The following is a 20,821-nucleotide window of genomic DNA, read 5'->3' on the forward strand; positions in this document are numbered from 1 at the left end:
TGGAAAGAGGGTGGATATATTACAAGGTGGTTGGACTCGGTCTTTGAGTCTGATTTGGTTCCGTATGGCCTAGTCTTTCATCTCTAATTGAAAAGAAAGTTTGGTAGTGGCTGATTGTCATGGAGAATTAATCTGAGGAAAATGGAGGCTGAAGAGTAATTAATTTTTCAATGCAGAACTGAAGTGTCCAAACTGCGGCCCATGAAAGCTGATAACCGCCTTTACTGGGAATGGGAACGGTAGTATAATGTTACTGGACTAGTAATCCAGAGGCTTGGACTAATGATCCAGAGACATGAATTCACATTCCACCACTAGCTGAGGAATTTAAATTCAGTTAATTAAATAAATCTGGAATAAAAAGCTAGTATCAGTAAGGGTGACCCTGAAACTACCATAAAACCGGAGGGACCACCTGGCATCGACCTATGCACCAGACATGACAAAGGCGCACCCAGCCCAGTTGATCCTGCAAAGTCCTCCTCACTAACATCTGGGGATTTGTGCCAAAATTGGGAGAGCTGTGCCACAGACTAGTCAAGCAACAGCCGGACACAATCATACTCACAGAATCCTACCTTTCAGCCAATGTTCCAGACTCCTCCACCATCCCTGAGTATGTCCTGTCCCACCGGCAGGACAGACCCACCAGAGGTGGCGGCACAATGGTATACAGTTGGGAGCGAGTGGCCCTGGGAGTCCTCAACATTGACTCCGGACCCCATGAAGTCTCATGGCATCAGTTCAAACATGGGCAAGGAAACCTCCTGCTGATTACCACCAAATGCCCTCCCTCAGCTGATGACTCGGCACTCCTCCACTTGGCAGAGGCACTGAAGGTAGCAAGGGCACAGAGCGTACTCTGGGTGGGGGACTTCAATGTAAATCACTGAGTGGCTCGGTAGCACCACTACTGACCGAGCTGAAGAACATGGCTGTCAGACTGGGCCTGCAGCAGATGGTAAGAGAACCAACACGAGGGAGAAACCTACTTGACCTCATCGATCTACCTGGCGCAGATGCATCGGTCCATGACAGTATTGGTAGCAGTTCTTGTGGCGACAAAGTCCCGTCTTCACACTGAGGACACCCTCCATCGTGTTGTGTGGCACTACCACCCTGCTAAATGGGATAGATTCGGAACAGATCTAGCAGCTCAAAACTGGGCACCCATGAGGCGCTGTGGGCCATCAGCAGCAGCAGAATTGTAATCCACAATAATCTGTAACCTCATGACCCGGCATATCCCTCACTCCAGCATTACCATCAAGTCAGGGGACCAACCCTGGTTGAATGAGGAGTGTAGAAGAGCATGCCAGATAGGTGTAGCACCAGGCATACCTAAAAATGAAGAGCCAACCTGGAGAAGCTGCAACACAGGACTACATACATGCTAGACAGCGGAAACTGCATGCTATAGACAGGGCTAAGCAATCCCACAACCAACGGATCAGTTCAAAGCAGTCCTGCCACATGCAGTCGTGAATGGTGGTGAACAATTAAACAACTAACGGGAGGAGGAGGCTCCAAAATATCCCCATCCTCAATGATGGCGGAGGCCAGCACACGAGTGCAAAAGCCAAGGCTGAAACGTTCGCAACCATCTTCAGCCAGAAGTGCCGAGTGGATGATCCAAATACAAAAACAACCTCGGAAAGCCAGTCAGGTGGTAAAAGCCATTCTTCCTCTACTGCTGCAGGCGAAGTTGATGTCGGTGGCTGTGTGACAGGATAGAGCGTCAGTAACTTCCGATTAATATTGCAGATATTCTCTGTAGGGACTGGAAGGTATTGGTAGAGGTTAAGGGCATTGGTGCAATGTTCCTTTTTTGCCCGCTGCAGCCCTTTGAGGAGCAGGAGCTGCAGTGGCCACTGCACGGTAAGAGACGTGCTCACTCGGGCAATGTTCCCCTTAAGCTGCGCAGCGGTCTGGGCCGCTCAACGGCTTTATATTGGAAAAAAGCACGCAAGCGCAGTAATTTGAATGGGCCGTCCACCCAAAACAAAATTAGCGGGAACGTTGCATTGCTGACCTTAACTTCTACTGGCAATGATGTGCTGGCAACGGAAGTCTTCCTGCGGTAGGTTGCAGATGTGGATCACTACAGTTATAGTTAGCTACAACTCCATGAGCACAGCCTCTCTGGTGAGGAACCTTTGACACTGCTGATACCTGCTGGCCGGGGTGAAGCGGAGTGTGGCTGATTTACTGCTGGTGGAGTCTGATTGCATCAGCCTGAGCTGCTGCTGCTGTTTCAGCTCCTCTTTTCTTCCAGCTTCACACTGATGTTGCACACGTGCCCCCATGATTGTTCAGCCGGAAAATTGAGCGGAGAAAGTGGGACAGGCCTCCATGGTGTGTAGCAAATTCGGAATTAAGACAAAAAAAATTGATATTCCTGATTTGGGATATAGCTGTAAAAATTAAAAATCTTCCCTATACCGACGCTGAATTGTTTTCCTTGCAGGTGTCCTGTATGGATCAGCAGCAGGGAGCATGCTCTGTCAGATCGTGAACTCTCTGCTCTTACTGCCCGTCTCTGTGGCACGACCATTGCTGAGTCACCTACTGGACTTACTGCCATCCTTGGATCGCTTAAACCGACTTTTACCAGCCGCAACCCTTCTAGAGGAGCAGGAGCTGCAGTGGCCGCTGCACGGTAAGAGACGTGCTCGCTCGGGCACTCAGATCATTTCTAATCCTATAGCTTTATAATGTTTGTACCACTGGAGAGTAAGTGAATGTGTGGTGCAGTAGCTCGTGGTAACGAGGCAATTGAGAGGGAACAAAAGTGTACAGACATCTGCACTTGTTACTTAAATGCTGCAGTTGAGAGATTAAAGAAAGCCTGCGGTCACATTCTGTGGAGCACTCTTAACCTTTTCCCTTTTTGGACCTGTGCTGTTAGGTACTCTTCAGTGTGTTGACCCTGATGATTTGGCTATACCGCAGCCTGCCCAATCTTGGGTCTGGCTTGTGGATCTGGAGCGAACCGTTGCACTACTCGTAGGCCGTTGTCTCGGTGGAATGCTGCAGGGCCCACCTACATCATCTGAGGAACAAGATACAGCTCATTGGCTAAAAACCGCTCTGTTCAGCAATGGATTGGAAATGGATCTCCCCCAGCTAGGTAAAACGAATCATTTGGCATTTTCAGTGTGTCTAGACATTCAGTAATTTAGTTTGGCAAATGTAATGAATTGTCATTTTCTTTTCTTTCCTTTGTGCAAAAGCTATTTTAGCTGTATACAATCATGTTCAAAGTGGTCTACTGTAGTGTCAGTTTGTAGACTCTAATATTAAAAAAAACTTTGCAGCAACGGATGTGGTCACTAACATGGTGATGTCACTGTGCCACCTGTTGCACCGCTTTGCATTATATGCAATCATAGTGGAGCCTAACAAGGTCACAGTTAATGGTGTGTCTACTGTTGTAACTTCATCTGAAACTCTGGTACCTCCTAAGTTAAGGATTCAGAGGCAGCACTGCAGCTGGCTTCAGCAGTATAAGGCAGTGATCATGGATTCAATCATGTTTCGACACAGCTGAACCTTCTTGCTCAGTGGTCCCTTCGGGAGTCTTGGTTTCTTAACTTCAAAATTAATCAGAGTGTAGCAGTCCTTTTTGAGGTGTTGGTTCGTAAGATGCAAATCTTTTAAGTAGATTACAAATGCACACTCATTCAATTTCTTCTGCCCTGGTGACTGACCCAAATGCACAGTCGTTCGCTGTCTCTTGTCCTGGTGACTGACCTGTTCTCAAATGAGAGGGTTCTGAAGAGTTGATGTTGGAGGAATTCATGTTATTCTTAGGCAGAAGCATTGTATTTCCCCCACAGAGAGGGTTGAGCTAATACAGTACTGCCTTTACAAACCAGCAATGGGATTTGCCCACCTTATTACTGCCTGCTAACTCTAGGACGCAACACCAAATTTGATTGACGTCGATGAAATTGCTATTGGCAGAATAAGTTGGGAATGCTGCTTCACTGACACAGTACAACACATGGCACCAGAGTCCATCCCACAAACTTTGGAAATGCTCAATCATTCGGTGTGAAATGTGATAAGTTAAAAGTTGCAATCAGACTAGAGAAAAGCTAGCCTTGTCATACAAAAAGGGAGAAAACTAAACTGCAAATAACAGAGGCGTCTGTTTACCCAGTCGAGACAGTAGAATTTTTCTTTCCATTCTGAAGAGATACTCGCAATCTAACATTGAGAGCATTGTGTTAGAACAATTGGGCTTTCAACTAGATTCTGCAACTGTTCATTATCGGACAATTAAATTAAAACTACTGTAAGACGAATTAAGTCTTTTATAATGACGTTAATTTAAACAAATCTGAACAAATTTTAAGATATAGCAACATCACCACCGATAAGATTAAGACCCAACTTTGCTGCGTCTTAATTTATGGGACATGACACCAGGGATGAGCAGCTTTAATTACAAGGAGACTCTAGAAACGAGGCCGCTTTTCATTAGACCGAAGGAGCTTAGAGGAGATCTAATAGAGATATTCAAAACTCAGAGGTTTTGGTAAAATAATTGGAAAAAACCATTTTGATTGTCTGGTGAGTCAGTCACTGGAGGGTTTAAATCTAAAATCATCACCAAAAGAACGAAGGGAGAGCTTGGAAGACTTTTTTGTGCAGAGGGTTATTTAGGTCATGGAATGCCTACCAGAAACAGTGGTGCAGGCAGAATCCATAGCTGCTTTTAAAAGGGAATTGGATACATATTGGAACAAGAGAAAAAAGATTTTTTGACGGTGGGACGAAATAGATGGCTCTTTCAGAGACTGGCAGATGTGATGGGCTGAATGACCACCTTCTGTGCTGTGAAATTCTGATTCTAGGCAAATGTTGGATGCTCATGGGAGAAAATGGGTAGCACTAGCTAGTTGTTGAAGTCGGCTACCTAAGATACAAGCTTCATGGAATCATAGAATGGTTACAGCAGGGAAGAAGGCCATTCAGCCTGTTGAGCCTGTGCCAGCTCTCTGCAAGAGCACCTCAGCGAGTCCCACTCCCCCGCCCTTTCCCCGTAGCCCTGCAAATCTCTTTCCTTCAGGTATTTATCCAACTCCCTTTTGAAAGCCGTGATTGGGTCTGCCTTCACCACCCTTTCAGGCAGTGCATCCCAGATCTTGACCACTCGCTGCATAAATTTTTTTTCTTGCGTCACCTTTGATTCTTTTGCCAATCACCTTAAATCTGTGTCCTCTGGTTCTCGACCCTTCTGCCAATGGGAACAGTTTCTTTCTCTCTACTCTGCCCAGACCCCTCATGATTTTGAACATCTCGATCAAATCTCCTCTCGATCTTCTCTACTCCAAGGAGAACAACCCCAGCTTTTCCAGTCTAGCAACGTAACTGAAGTCCCTCATTCCTGGATCATTCTTGTAAATCTTTTCTGCAACCTCTCTAAGGCCTTCACATCCTTCCAGAGTTCAGCGCCCAGAATTGGATACGTACTCCAGTTGGGGCTGAACCAGTGTTTTATGCAGGTTCATCATAATGTCCACACTTCTGTACTCTATACCTCTATTCATGAAGCCCAGGATCCCATAAGCCTTTTTAACTGCTTTCTCAACCTGCCCTGCCACCTTCAGTGATTTATGCACACATACCACCAGGTCTCTCTGTTCGTGCACCCCCTTCAGGATTGTACCATTTACTTTGTCAACAGAATGGATAATACTCAAATGAGAAAAAATGCAGAAGTTTAAATGACAGGATGATTGATGTAGCAATTAAAGTATGATGGATATTGTGCATGAATAAGGAGCAACTCCAATCTGTTCAATTCTTGTAAAGGATATACTGTGGAAGTAAACAGGACCAGCACAAATTATTGCAAATATTTTTGAGGATTGTATATTTTTGCCATTAGGGAAAAAATCAGTCCCGATGACAAAACTCCTGTCTTAAAATGGATTACATACCATTTGTATACATTTATTATTTCACCCATCATTTTTGGAAGAATTATAAATGCAAAGTTTAAAGACTACTTAATCTATATACAAATAGTTAAAAAAAAAGTTGTTTGTGATGCAGATAAATGCATGAGCTCTCTGCTAGAAGTGGCACTGTCTGGAAATGAAGAACAGAAACCTTTTGAATATAGCCTTGGAGCAGAGAATGTTATGCTTGTTGATCTGGCTTTGGGCTCGACTAAAGAACCTGTCAATGCTCTGTGGCTCAAAATGCAGGACTATGCTGTTAGCAAAGGTAGGTGGACCTGTTCAGAATTACAACTACATATATTTTGTTTGTAATTGATGAAATGTATAAGTTATATCTAACACACTGGCAGTGGGAATAAATAACAATATACATAATGTAGCCTTTCACTTAAAAAAGAGGCACTTCACACAGCAGGAAAAGATGCTGTGTAGTTGATGTGCCCAAAAGCATAGTTAAAACCTGTTTCCAGTAGTATTTTAAAAATGCATAGAAAAGTAGCAAGGTGGAGAGACGTGGGAGATGGAGAAAAGTACTGTAGCAAGGTGGAGAGACGTGGGAGATGGAGAAAAGTACTGTAGCAAGGTGGAGAGATGTGGGAGATGGAGAAAAGTACTGTAGCAAGGTGGAGAGATGTGGGAGATGGAGAAAAGTAGCAAGGTGGAGAGACGTGGGAGATGGAGAAAAGTACTGTAGCAAGGTGGAGAGATGTGGGAGATGGAGAAAAGTAGCAAGGTGGAGAGACGTGGGAGATGGAGAAACGTACTGGAGCAAGGTGGAGAGATGTGGGAGATGGAGAAAAGTAGCAAGGTGGAGAGACGTGGGAGATGGAGAAACGTACTGGAGCAAGGTGGAGAGACGTGGGAGATGGAGAAAAGTACTGTAGCAAGGTGGAGAGACGTGGGAGATGGAGAAAAGTACTGTAGCAAGGTGGAGAGATGTGGGAGATGGAGAAAAGTACTGTAGCAAGGTGGAGAGATGTGGGAGATGGAGAAAAGTAGCAAGGTGGAGAGATGTGGGAGATGGAGAAAAGTAGCAAGGTGGAGAGGTGTGGGAGATGGAGAAAAGTAGCAAGGTGGAGAGACGTGGGAGGTGGAGAAACGTACTGTAGCAAGGTGGAGAGATGTGGGAGATGGAGAAAAGTAGCAAGGTGGAGAGACGTGGGAGATGGAGAAACGTACTGGAGCAAGGTGGAGAGATGTGGGAGATGGAGAAAAGTACTGTAGCAAGGTGGAGAGATGTGGGAGATGGAGAAAAGTAGCAAGGTGGAGAGACGTGAGAGATGGAGAAACGTACTGTAGCAAGGTGGAGAGACGTGGGAGATGGAGAAAAGTAGCAAGGTGGAGAGACGTGGGAGATGGAGAAAAGTACTGTAGCAAGGTGGAGAGGTGTGGGAGATGGAGAAAAGTAGTAAGGTGGAGAGGTGTGGGAGATGGAGAAAAGTAGGAAGGTGGAGAGGTGTGGGAGATGGAGAAAAGTAGGAAGGTGGAGAGGTGTGGGAGATGGAGAAAAGTAGGAAGGTGGAGAGACGTGGGAGATGGAGAAAAGTAGGAAGGTGGAGAGGTGTGGGAGATGGAGAAGTTTAGAGATGAAATTACAAGAGAGCAATGCTGGGATAACTGAAAGTTGTATCCATTGATGGTGGAATGAAGGTAGGGTGGGATGAACAGGAGGCTCGAGTCTGAGGACCAAAGGATACGGAAAAGGAAGTGGAACTGCAGGAGGCTGCAGAGGTAGGGAAGGGCAAGGGTTGGCTCTAAATGAGGATCACAAGCCCACAGTTCTCACTCACTTTGCAATGAGCGCTCCCTGTCGAGCCAATTCCTCTCCCTGGTGCCGCGGCTCGGTGCCACCCTCCTGACAAGTGTTCAGAGTGCCTGCGGGACCCTTCAGACATGTGCCTGAAGATGCTCACACCAACACCAAAACCAAGCAAGAGATCTAGAAAAAAGGGCTGCATATAGAGCAATCAGTTGCAAGTTATACCTCTCTGGGGGAGGCTGCAGATTTTTGGATTGGTTTAGTGAGTCACCATCATTACAACAGACCAAAACTTCTTTCCTTCCTCCCGCGCTCTCTCTCTCTCTCTCTCTCTCTCTCTCTCTCTCTCTCGCGCACAGTACTTGTAAGGTGGATTGTTGCCTTAAAATGTCTTCAATTCCAATTGTTCTACTGTGGATAGGATACGGATGTTGTGGACCTTGATGTGCCACTTGATCAGAATGATGTGTAGGCTCTACATGAAATTGCTCTTGCTCCTTAACACACTTACTGTCCAAGTTTCATAGCTGTAGAGTAAAATGTCAGCACAACACTATGATGAAATTGGAATTTGGTTTGATATCTAATTCCTTTTCCAAGTCTATTGAAGGCAACATTAATGTCTTAATATGGTTGGAGTCTTCTCTGTCATTGGATAAAGTGTTGTCTAGATTCTGCCAGACTCCTGCCGTAAGTTGGGTGGGAGGTCACTGGAAAATGGCAGGAGCCGTGTTAGGTGCGTTATCCTCCATTTCTGCCCTGTAAGAGGTGGAATCTCTCCCATCCCTTACAAGGGAAATATCATCTGGGGTGGAGCCAGGGGCTTATTTTGTATTGTGGATGGCGTATGCTTGGAAACAGAGTTCAATCCAGATCCATTCTGCAAAATTGTTACTTGGGTATCCTTGAGTCAGGGTATGCATTGGGAATAATACCAAATAGAACAGGTATAAGTGGGGGAGCTGGGAACTGAGTATTCCAATTGTTTTTGTTTGGAGCAAAGCTTATTTTGGTGGGATTACTTTTTGTGTGGGTGGATTAGGTTAGCCCTCTCGCTCTCATTCTCTCGCCTGCTTACTCTTGCTCAATCTCGCTCCCTCTTTCACGGTCTCGCTCTCGCTCGTTCTGTCTCTCTGCTAGTGGGTCCACACACATTGGCAACCTCTGAGGCTTTAAAGATCACTGATGCAGCAAGTAGGAAACTTCTCATAGTTGTGTGTGTGTGGGGTGTATATCTTCTGACATTGAATGGTATGTTTGTTGGGCACAGTAGAAAGGGTTTATGGTCAATGCTCCAATCATTTGGATCTTGCTTGATGTTCACAGTAGGTAATAAAATTAGAAGATGCTCCATTTCACAGTAGTAACAGCCCTCACCTTTCGGAACTAAAAACAACACAATTGTATGTATTTTTGAATGTAAGATTCCTATGTTAATCTGATAAATTTGTGCCAATGTCTAATCAAAAATGTGTTACTGTAAAATCTATTTTCAGATTGGGACAGTGCAATTCTTGGCAATGAGATGTTGCTGGATACAGCTTCGAGATTTGTTCTTGCAGCTCTTTTGAAGCACACTGGTTTACTTTCTCAAGTATGTGGTGAAAGCAGGTAAATGAAACGTATTCACTGAGTATTTTGTTTGGAACAAAGCTTAATTTGGTGGGATTACTTTTTGTGTGGGTAGCTTTGTCAACAGATGGTCTCGGCACTGCTCTGTCTTCTGAAACAGATGTGCCAAATTTAACAGACTGCTTGTTTGAGACAGCACAATATGACCATATAAGACTGGTGAATGAGTTTAGATTTTTTTTACAAAAAGTTGATTATCTCAGGTTGCACACAGAGTCGAGACTAAGTGCAGTATTCAGGTCGAGCAAGGTTAGAGGGTGGAGGGTAATTGGAACGGGCAGACGAGGGAGGGGAAGAGGAGGAAGCGAAGGGGTTGGGCACAGGGGAACAGAGAGGGGGAAAGAAGGCGGGTGGGGGGCGGGGGTGTGGTGGTGGTGAGGAGTGGGGGGAGACCCTGGCAAGCTTTCTCAGACTGGGAGGTTGTGTGGATGACAAATTTTGCACCTCGCAGATGGAATGGGGATGAGGAGAAGGGATTGTTTTGGTGACCTGTGCTTCCCTCAACCTGGGCTGGCTTTTCATCTCAGTAGGGGGAAGGGTTTCAGTGTCATGATCTAATCGTGTTTCTCAAACTGGGGTCCGCGGATCCCTGGGGGTCTGTAGAAACTTTCCAGGGGTCCGTGGCCGGAAGCCTGGTCCTCTTTATAAAACCGACACTGATTGTGAATAATTCTGAACGGCTGGGCCCTCCTCCTCACAGAGGCCCACAGCTCGCTCTCTCTTTGCAACGAGCGCTCCCTGCCAGTCCAGCCGATTCCTCTCCTTGTGCCATCCTCCCGACAAGTGTTCAGAGCACCTGCGGGGCCCTTCAAACACGTGCCTGAACGTGTTCACGCCAACACGTATGATCCCACAGTGCAGCTGTTGCAGAACATGCCAGTGTGGCGGTGAGTCACGCTTCCAGCAGCATCCCAGCATATGCATGGACGCTCGTGCCCTCGCTCACCTTGGCCAGCCTGCTGACTGCTTTAAAAATTGTCCAGCACTAGTCAGTCATAACGGCACAGAAGGAGGCCATTCGGCCCATCGAGTCCGTGCCGGCTCTCTGTAGAGCAATCCAGTCAGTCCCATTCCCCCGCTCTATCCCCGTAGCCCTGCAGGTTTATTTCCCTCAAGTGCCTATCCAGTCTCCCCTTGAAAACATTGAGTGTCTCCGCTTCCACCACTTCTGTCGGCAGTGAGTTCCAGGTCCTGCGTTAAAGTTTTTCCTCACATCCCTCCCTGTATCTCTTGCCCAAAACCTTAAATCTGTGTCCCCTAGTCCTTGTACCATCAACTAGTGGGAACAGCCTTTCCCTGTCTAGCCTATCCAAACCGGTCATAATCTTGTACACCTCTATCAAATCACCCCTCAACCTCCTTTGCTCTAATGAAAACAAATCCAGCTTCTCCAACCTGTCCTTGTAGCTAAGATCCCCCATCCCCGGAACCATTCTGGTAAATCTCCTCTGCACCCTCTCAAGGGCCTTCACATCCTTCCTAAAGTGTGGTGACCAGAACCGGACACAATACTCCAGTTGTGGCCTAACCAGCGCTTTATAAAGGTTCAGCATAACTTCTCTACTTTTGTACTCCATACCTCTATTTATGAAGCCCAATATCCCATATATTTTGCTAACCACTCTCAAAATGTCCTGCCGCCTTCAGGGACCTATGCACATTAACTGCCAGGTCCCTCTGTCCCTGCACACTCTTTAAAACTGTGCCATTAAATGTATATTGCCTCTCCCTGTTCCTTCTGCCAAAATGCATCACCTCACACTTCTCTGTATTAAATTCCATCTGCCCATTCCGCTAGCCTTTCTATGTCCTGTTGCAGTCGATTGGTATCATCCTCACTGTTTGCCACACCCCCAAGTTTGGTGTCATTGGCAAATTTAGAAATTCTACTCTGTATTCCAATGTCTAAGTCAGCAGTGGCCCCAGCAATGACCCTTGGGGAACACCACTGTCTACCATCTTCCAGTCTTAAAAACAGTCATTTACCACAACTTGCTGTTTTCTGTCCTTAAGCTAATTCCTTATCCAAGCTGCCACTGACCCACCTATTCCATGAGCCTCGATTTTGTTAACCAGCCTTCTATGTGGTACTTTGTCAAACGCCTTTCTAAAATCATGTAGACAACATCCATTGCATTCCCTTCATCAATCCTCCCCGTTACTTCATCAAAAAATTCAATTGGATTAGTCAAACATGATCTGCCTTTTACAAATCTGTGTTGGCTCTCCTTAATTAGCTTAAACCTCTCCAAGTGCCCATTAACTTTTTCCTTGATTATTGTTTCTAAAACTTTCCCCACCACTGATGTTAAACTGACCGGCCTGTAGTTACTAGGATTATCCTTGCACCCTTTCTTGAACAATGGTGTCACATTTGCCACTTTCCAATCCTCGGGCACCTCCCCCGCATCTAGGAAAGATTGGAAAATTATGACAAGCCCTTCCACCTCCTTGGTAAACACCGATACAAAGTACTACCCTTGCCCTGCCTCTAAGCATATATCACATTCTTTGTCTCTAATAGGCCCCACCCCGCCTCTTACTACACGCTTATTGTTTACATGCCAGTAGAAGATTTTTAGGTTTCCCCTTTATGTTAACCGCCATTCTACTTTCATATTCTCTCTTTGCCAATCTTATTTTCATCTTCACTTCCCCTTTCAACTTTCTGTATTTGGTCTGGTTCTCCCTTGAAGAATTCAGCTGACGTGCATCATAAACCCTCTGTTTTTGTTTCATCATCTTCTCTATCTCCCTCATCATCCAAGGAGCCCGTGCTTTGGTCCCCTTACCCTTCCCTCTTGTTGGAATGTACCTAGCCTGTACTTGGAACATCTCCTCCTTAAAGATCACCCATTGTTCTGTTACAGTTTTTCCCGTCAGTCTTTGGTTCCATTTTACCCTGGCTAGGTCCTTTCACCTCCCATTGAAGTTATCGCTATTCCAGTTTAGACGTTCCACTCTAGATTGTTCCTTGCTCCTCTCCATTGCTAATCTAAATCTTATGATGTTAAGTGGCTAACAGTGGCCATCTGCTGCTGCGGAGTCCCCAGAATTGGTGTGAGAAGCAGGCACACCTGTCAATGTCAATACCTGTTTTCTTAAAAGCATTATTAAAACACTCTTTACATGCAGCACTTGCATATCATGAGTATTATATATAGTATTATAATTTAGATGGGGGGGTCAGATCACTAATCGATTTGAAAAGGGGTCCTTCAACTAAAAGAGTTTGAGAGCCACTGTTCTAATAGACTTCCAGTGGGAAGGGTTAGGGTAATCTGCCCTTGAAACAAACCAGGGCCAGATTTTTATTTCCATGGTGGGGGATGTGAGAAACCGTGAGGCAAAGGAGTTATGCTAACCTTCCCTTGTGGCTTTTCATTTTTGTTGATGTGGTAAGGGAATAGAAAATAATTCACTACATGCGGTTGGGGGTGTTGATTAAAAATGTAGGTAGCTTAGGGTTGTTTGAGGTAATGTAGCTTGTAGGTGGTGAAGCACAGGCTGTGGTGGGGCATGTCACTGAGCTGCAGAGGGAGGAGTGTCGATCCTTAAATTGCGCACTCATCTTCAGTGAGTCCATTATACTTCCATGGGGTAGGGAATGGATTCAGGTTATTGGTAGAACTAGAGAATCAAACATTTGAGGACCTCAGGAAATAATGGGCCACCGATGACATTACGATCAACTACTAGGATAGGGTTTGATGGTTGCTTGATTTTTTTTTTGACAAAGGCTATTTCTCTTAATTACTGTTTTTAAAAAGTAAAATGTGGCACTGGGGAGTGAGGAAAGCACACCCTTGGCTGCATGTTTAGAACAGCACCTCAAGTGAAAGAAGTTAGGAAGGACTAACTCAAAATACAATGATTGTGACTGGCAGCTGCAAGCTGAGTAGTCATCAAAAGGACATTCATCTACATGTCGGGATACCTTTCTAACGCTGAGCCTCTAGGGGCCCAAGAAAAAGAGAAGATTATTATACAATACCAAGCCATATTCTTCGCTCTTCCATTCAAGTGCCCGCAGTAAGTATTGTAGCCGTCATCCCTGTAGCTAGGGTTTCTCCACAGCGTTTATTGTCACTCCAACCTGAAGTATATGCTCTGGATTGTCCTCCAGTCAGTAAAGCAGCAGGAAGCCTGATTACAATTATGAAGGAAGAGGACCCCAGAAGTCTTACTGAGCTGCTGCAGGATTGGATCAGTACGATGGATTGACGTCTTCAGTTCTAGGATGCTGCAAAACCTGAACTTTGATACCTCGGGTATCCTTGCCTTGGATTCGAACCTTTTGATCCAAATCTCTCAAAGATGACCATCCTTGACTGGCCAGATTTATTCATGCCTCTTTCCTTAATGCATAAGCAACCAAAGGAGGTAGCATGCAAGGGGTATATGAATAGCTCAGTAGACATGGAAGTGCACTTGACCATTATTCTCGATGACTGAATTTCTGACATTAGTGGGCCTTTTCTTAGACTATTCTGAACTGAGCTGATGTCTGTCATCACATCTGCTGGACATGTTTCTAATACTGGGCAATGCAGTTCTCGTATGGTCCAAGCCCTCCTCAAGGAGCAATCCTTTTAATTTTGCAAGGCTTTCTCCAGAGTGCCTCAGTGCAGTAATAGATGCAGTAGATCTGTAAGTCATGGCATGTAGCCCAGGGAGTTTGGGTTAGCTGGCTATGTATTTCACAATCTCGCAGTAACTCCAGACCAATGCCTTTTGACAAGAAGTTTGTCTTTAGCAAACAAATGGACCAACTGCTTGAGACACCATTTCACCCTCTATCCCAAGAATGGTACCAAGGGGAAGAATGGCTTATGGTGGTGCTGTTAGTTTGTCTACACTCTCGGGTAGGAATAACTGCAGCTCTCGTATGGGTTTGACCCAGTAGAATGGTTTCCTATCTGGAAGCCATGACTTAAATCCACAAGGACATTGCTGCAAGCCACTTCAGACTTGTATTCAGCTGTTCAGCAGTGACTCCTGCCTTCCAGGTAACAACAACTTTCACTTTTAAAGCACTTTTTAATGTAACAAAACATCCCAAGCTGCTGCTCAAGTAGGAGAGGAGGGAGGAGTAGAGAGAATGGGTAACCAACCAAGGGATTGAATCCCTTGAAGTACAGAAGCATGATAGCCAAAGCCTCTCATCACCAGTGGAGGGCGGAACATGCAGCAGACCAGAGCCGGGTTACAGAGGGTGAAAGTTGAGGTGCAAGGCTGGAGGAGCTTGTAGTCAGAGTCATAACGGCACAGAAGGAGGCCATTTGGCCGAACGAGTCTGCGCCAGCTCTCTAGAGCAATCCAGTCAGTCCCATTCCCCTGTTCTATCCCCGTAGCCCTGCAAGTTTAGTGATCAGGGATATTTCTCCAGATCAAGAATGAAGCAGATGTTGCTTGCTTTACTTTGTGGTTGTCAAAAAATAAGGGAGAGTCTGCCAGATCTTTGATCCCAAATAAATTCCTCCAGCAGCTCTGGATAGTAGCACTGCCTCAAGATGTTCCGATGGAGCCAGAAGACTGACCATTCAATCTTGCCTCCAAGACTCCCAAGATTCACTTTTCAGGGTTGCAGCTATGTGCAAGATGTTTCCCTTCTGCCAGTCTGCCACAGTGCTCACATAGTCTGTTGTAGGAAATCTATGGCAGCAGCACTTGCATCTCTCTCCCTATTGACTCACGAGCGTTCCTTGTTTACTGGCAGTTTGAGCATATCCTCAACATATTCCGTATGCACTGCTTCCTCATCAACTGAGAAGTTCCATCTGGATTGAAAGTAGAACCGGTTTATTGACCTCCTGTTTCAAATAGTCCTGGGGGACGTCTTCTTGCACCGATACCAGACAGCAGTCTTCCAATGGCCAATGTCACCTTTAAATGAAGAGGATTGGGTTACAGCAGAAGACTGTTGGAATCTTAGTTTGTTTTTGGAAAGGTCATACATCTTCATTCATCTTTGTGAAATAAATGCATAAGACTTGTTCCCAATAGAATATTCTGTATCAACATTTTTAATAACCTAATATTTTTCAAACATTTCTTAGGTACCAGCCCAGTAAAACTCTTGCAGAAATATATCGTTGTGTTTACAAGGTCCGTAACAGACTGCTAGCATGTAAAAACATGGAACTTATCCAGACTCCGTCACCTTCCAGTGAAAGAAGGGTAAGTTTATGAAATTACTTAAAAAATATAAACAGTTTACATAAGGCTGTTTTCAGTGATTCAAACAATTTTGCCAAGAGCCACAGTTAGTGGAACACAGTACTGTATTTTGAACTAGGACGGTTACAACACAGGAGGAGACCATTTGATCTGTCTTACCTGTGCTGGATCTTTGTTAGAGCAATCCAAAACTAATCCTATTGCCCTGCTCTCTCTCTCCATAGCCTTGTATCTTTCTTTGCATCAAATATTTATCCAATTTTCCATAAAAGGATGCAATAGGCTCTGCCTCAACCAGCCACTTGGGAAAAGCATTCCATGCTCCAGCAACCCTCTATGTAAAGAAATTTCTCCTAACCTTTCTCCTCTCCTTTTTAAATGACCCCTCCTAAGGGGGGCACGGTGGCATAGTGGTTAGCACTGTTGCCTCACAGCGCCAGGGACCCGGGTTCAAATCTGGCCTCTGGCGACTGTCTGTGTGGAGTTTGCACATTCTCCCTGTGTCTGCGTGGGTTTCCTCCGGGTGCTCCGGTTTCCTCCCACAGTCCAAAGATGTGCAGGTTAGGTTGATTTGGCTATGATAAATTGACCCTTAGTGTTAGGGGATTAAATACGTGGGGTTATGGGGATAGGGTGGGATATGTGTCGGTGCAGGCTCGATGGGCCGAAATGGCCTCTATCTGCACTGTAGATTCTGTGATTCTGTGAACTAACTCCCCAAAGGAAACAGATTGTCCCTATTCATTCCACCAAAACTCTTCATAATTTAAAAAAGCTTTGTTACATTTCTTAATCTGCTCTGCTCCATTGGAAATAATTCCAGTATCTCGGGATTCTCCTCATACCTGTGGTATCTCGTCCCTGGCATTGTATACACTGAACACTGCTTTGGCTTTTTCCTTTGTATAATGGTGCACCCAAAACTGCACACTGTGCTCTAACTGTGACCAAACCAATGGGTTTTATAACTTCATTAATACTATTTTACTCTTGTACGCTACACTCCTGCTTATAAAACCTAAAACTCTATTGGCCTTTTTTAAAGCTTAATCTACCTTCACTGCACTTTCACAGATTTATGTATTTGTGACATCAGTTATTTGCCCTACTTCACAGAACTAAATACAGCAATGCATCTTTCCTTATTGGACTCTCAACATATTGATCTAGGAAGCAGTCCTGGATATATTCTGAAAGTGATTACCACTTTTGACCACATCCATTATCTTTATTCCAGTATATTTTAAAACGGTTAAAATCACACAATATTATTGCCCCATTGTTATTGCATATCTCTCTGAACTATCTGTAGATTTTTGCTTTGATTTCATCTCCACGGTTTGGTGCCCTGTAATGCAAACCAAGAATTGTACCATTTTCCTTCGCTTCCTATTTCTTAACATTATGCATGAAGACAGAATCCACATGCAAATACCCAAGATATCTTTACATTCTACCTATGTGATAGGATCCTTCACTAACAATGCTTCCAATGTTTTCCCCTCCTGAAGATGTTATAACCAGTCTGGTCCTGTCCAAACAGTTCTAGCTACAGGAAACTGGTTTATCCGGAGGTTAACTGTCCAGAATGCTCGAGCCACCGGCAAAAATCAGGAGCCGTTTTGTTAGGTTGTTTTTCTTTTCGTTGCTTTTTTTTTTACCAGTCAGGCTCTGCAAGGTCTCGCTGAAGCTGTTGCTAAGCTACAGAGACACTTGCAAGGTACGGCCGACTGTTTAGAAGCTGTTGCTAAGCAACAGGGTTTGTTGCCAGATACGGAGCTCAAAATCTCCGTATGTTTCAACATTAGCGCTGGTTTGTCCGGCAGTTTTGATGGGACGGCAACAGGTCGGTGCCGGATAGCACAAAGTTTCCTGTATTATGTCATATACCGCCATAGATATTAATAATTCTATCCCTCTAAATTTGTTTTGAATGTGTTTGTACATTCATATACATACCTCTTGATCCTTTCTCTATATTTTTTTGGAATGTTGATCCTTTTATCATTTAACTTTTTAATATTCCTTGCTCCTTCTACAACCATGTTTTTATTTATCATGACCTCATAGCTTGTTTTTGCCCCTTCTCATAGTATTGTCTCACCATTAATTTCAGCGAAGCCGTCTGCTTCTCCAATAGCGCTTATTATTTCTGCCCTCCCTCTCTAGTCTCAAACCTAGGCTTTCCTCACCCAGCTGCCATATTCATTAAAATGCTCCTCCACTACTCCGTTTACATGGGAGGCATCAGGAATTTGGACTCCTTGTCTTGCTGTGCCCTTCATCTTTGGAAAAATGTATTTTTAAGATGAAAAGCCAGTAATGTAGCAAATCTATCTCTGTCTTGTATATAGCATATAGCTGAAGTGCCCGGCGGTGCCGAGGCTTTTTCGAGGGCATGTTGTTGTTGTTGGAAGAGAGAGAGAGAGAGAGCGACTGGGGGGAAGAGAGGGAGGGGAGGGGTGGGGGGAAGGGAGGGAGGGGGAGGGCGGGGAAGAGAGGGAGGGGTGGGGGGAAGGGAGGAGGGGGAGGGGAAGGGAGGGGGAGGGCGGGGAAGGGAGGGAGGGAGGGGGGAGGGCAGGGGAAGGGAGGGAGGGGAGGGGGGATGGAGGGCGGGGGGGGAGGGAGGGCGGCGGGCGCCCCCCCCCCCCCCCAAGGGTCGCGGCCGCCCCCCCCCTCCCCCCGAGGTGAAGACCGCCGATTGCGGCCGTTGCCAGGGTAACGCTGGACGCTCAGCAAGCCCCAGCAGAGAGAGACGTCTCAGCTCCTGCTGCGCGCGCACCCTAGCGGCGCTGGGCTGAGGCTCGGCCCTCCAGCCTTCGAGTGGGGCCGGGAGGTGCCTAGCTTGGGCGTGGGTGCGGAGGAGACGCCGAGGCTTCTAGGCCTACCTGGAAAAACGGGGAAAGGTAGGAAAATTAATGAGATTAGATAAGTTAATTACTTTCTAAATCATTTTTTTTTAAAACAATATGTGTTTTAAAAGCAACGTTTTTTTTTAAGACGCAGAAAGCGGGAAAAAGAAAGGAAAAGTTTGGAATCAAGATGGCGGCGACTCACCTCGGTTCAGAACGATAAAGCCCGGCCACACGCGCACCGATTGGCCCGGTGGCACACGCCAGCAACCCGGCGTACGATTGGTCGAGCTCGAGCTCACTCTGTCGCTAATGAGCGGATAATGAGATGCTAATGAGCGGAATGTTGAAGGTTTTTGGGATACCGCGGGCGCAATTTTAGCCCAGCCGAAACGTAAATACGCTTAAAACCGTCTCGGAAGCGTAAGCTTTCTTTGGAGGTAACGCGCGCGTAGGTACGCCCTGTAACTTTCGAGTGCATACCCGCAACGCACACGTGAAGACAGACAGACAGACGTACCGATTTATATATATAGATGTTGCACTTTAAATATCGCATGAAAAATTGCCTGTTCTGCTTTTTTGATTGGCTCCATTAATCTCTGCCTATTATGTTTATAGTGTTGAGGAAAAGCTACCAGTCAGTTTCACTCATAATTTTCCAATTTCTTTGAATGACTGTTTCCGTAGCCAGCCAACTAAATAGATCCAAGAAAAGTTTTGATTTCTAAAATAAGTAATGCAAAGCACTACAAAGGTAAATAAAGACTTTTTTCCCTACTCTGCTTTCAAGTTGTCAGAAAATCGAGACCCAACCGATGCTGACCTTCAGGAGCGTTCTTTCACTCGTACCATTGACGAAGAAGCTGAAATGGAAGAGCAGGCAGATAGAGATCGTGAAGAAGAGCATCCAGAACAAGAGGAGGAAGAGGAAGAAAGGGAACAAGAGGTCATGACTGCTGGAAGTAAGTAAATATTCCCTGTCTTGCACCATAAGTGAAGATGTTATTGCTATGCTGTGGCAATCTATGTGGTGGTCACCCACTGATTATTGCTTGTTTTAAGTATATGCTGTATATGAAGGAGTAATTCATTCATTCAGTGAACTTTGTATTTAGCTCTGATTTAAGACTTGAATAATCCATCATTAGGGTTAGAAAAAGAAATTCTACATACTACTAACTTGATGTCTGGCTAGAAATGGTAGGAATGTACAAAACTCTCGCATTCTACATGGACTGCACTAAATCTCTTAATTCTCAGCAACTGTTGTCAAAGGTTATCTCCAAACAAACAGCAGCTAACTGGAAGATGATAGGTAGCAGACCTTTAGGTTCAGTCAGGGACATTTTTGTTAGGTGTGCAGCTAAGTTATGAGTTAAGCTTTAAGTGGATCTATATAGCAAATATCTAATACTTGCAGTAATAGTCATAGAGTTATACAGCACAGAAAGAGGCCCTTCGGCCCTGTCTATTCTAATCCCATTTTCCAGCACTTGGTCCGTAGCCTTGTGTGCTATGGCGTTTCAAGTGCTCATCTAAATGCTTCTTGAATGTTGTGAGGGTTCCTGCCTCTACCACCCTTTCAGGCAGTGAGTTCCAGATTCCAACCACCCTCTGGGTGAAAAAGTTTTTCCTCAAATCCCCTCTAAACCTCCTGCCCCTTACCTTGAATCTATGCCCCCTTGTTATTGACCCCTCTACTGAGGGGAAAAGTTCCTTTCTATCTACCCTATCTATGCCCCTCATAATTTTGTACACCTCAATCAGGTCCCCCCTCAGCCTTCTCTGCTCTAAGGAAAACAACCCCAGCCTGTCCAGTCTCCATAGCTGAAGTGCTCCAGCCCAAGTAACATCCTGGTGAATCTCCTCTGCACCCTCTCCAATGCAATCACATCCTTCCTATAGTGTGGCGACCAGAACTGCACACACTACTCCGGCTGTGGCCTAACTAGCGTTTTGTACAGCTCCATCATAACCTCCCTGCTCTTATATTCTATGCCTCGGCTAATGAAGGCAAGTATCCCATATGCCTTTTTAACCACCTTATCTACCTGTCCTGCTGCCTTCAGGGATCTATGTACGTGCACACCAAGGTCCCTCTGATCCTCTGCCCTTCCTAGGGTCCTACCATTCATTGTGTATTCCCTTGCCTTGTTAGTCCTCCCAAAATGCATCACCTCACACTTTTCAGGGTTAAATTCCATTTGCCACTGTTATGCCCTTCTAACCAACCCATCTATATCATCCTGTAGCCTGAGGCTTCCCTCCTTGCTATTTACACTCCACCAATTTTCGTGCCATCTGCAAACTTACTGATCATACCTCCTACATTCATATCTAAATCATTAATGTACACTACAAACAGCAAAGGACCCAGCACCGATCCCTGCGGTACACCACTGGACACAGGCTTCCAGTCA

General features: G+C 45.3%; 1 protein-coding gene across 4 annotated transcripts in view; it reads left to right on the forward strand.

Moving 5' to 3' along the window:
- The window catches only part of herc1 (HECT and RLD domain containing E3 ubiquitin protein ligase family member 1), a 251,209-nt gene that overhangs the window by 86,166 nt on the left and 144,222 nt on the right, over positions 1 to 20,821 (forward strand). For all 4 annotated transcript variants that reach the window (XM_085972042.1, XM_085972044.1, XM_085972043.1 and 1 more), the window contains exons 17-22: positions 2,468 to 2,659; positions 2,909 to 3,130; positions 6,067 to 6,240; positions 9,231 to 9,345; positions 15,426 to 15,546; positions 19,192 to 19,363. In XM_085972042.1, the coding sequence (XP_085828168.1) occupies positions 2,468 to 2,659; positions 2,909 to 3,130; positions 6,067 to 6,240; positions 9,231 to 9,345; positions 15,426 to 15,546; positions 19,192 to 19,363 (996 nt within the window). The remainder of the gene's footprint in view (positions 1 to 2,467; positions 2,660 to 2,908; positions 3,131 to 6,066; positions 6,241 to 9,230; positions 9,346 to 15,425; positions 15,547 to 19,191; positions 19,364 to 20,821) is intronic.

Source organism: Somniosus microcephalus, chromosome 32 (genome assembly GCF_052327205.1).
Source record: "Somniosus microcephalus isolate GS21.2 chromosome 32, FLI_Smic_1.0, whole genome shotgun sequence".
In the NCBI taxonomy this organism is placed as follows: domain Eukaryota; kingdom Metazoa; phylum Chordata; class Chondrichthyes; order Squaliformes; family Somniosidae; genus Somniosus; species Somniosus microcephalus.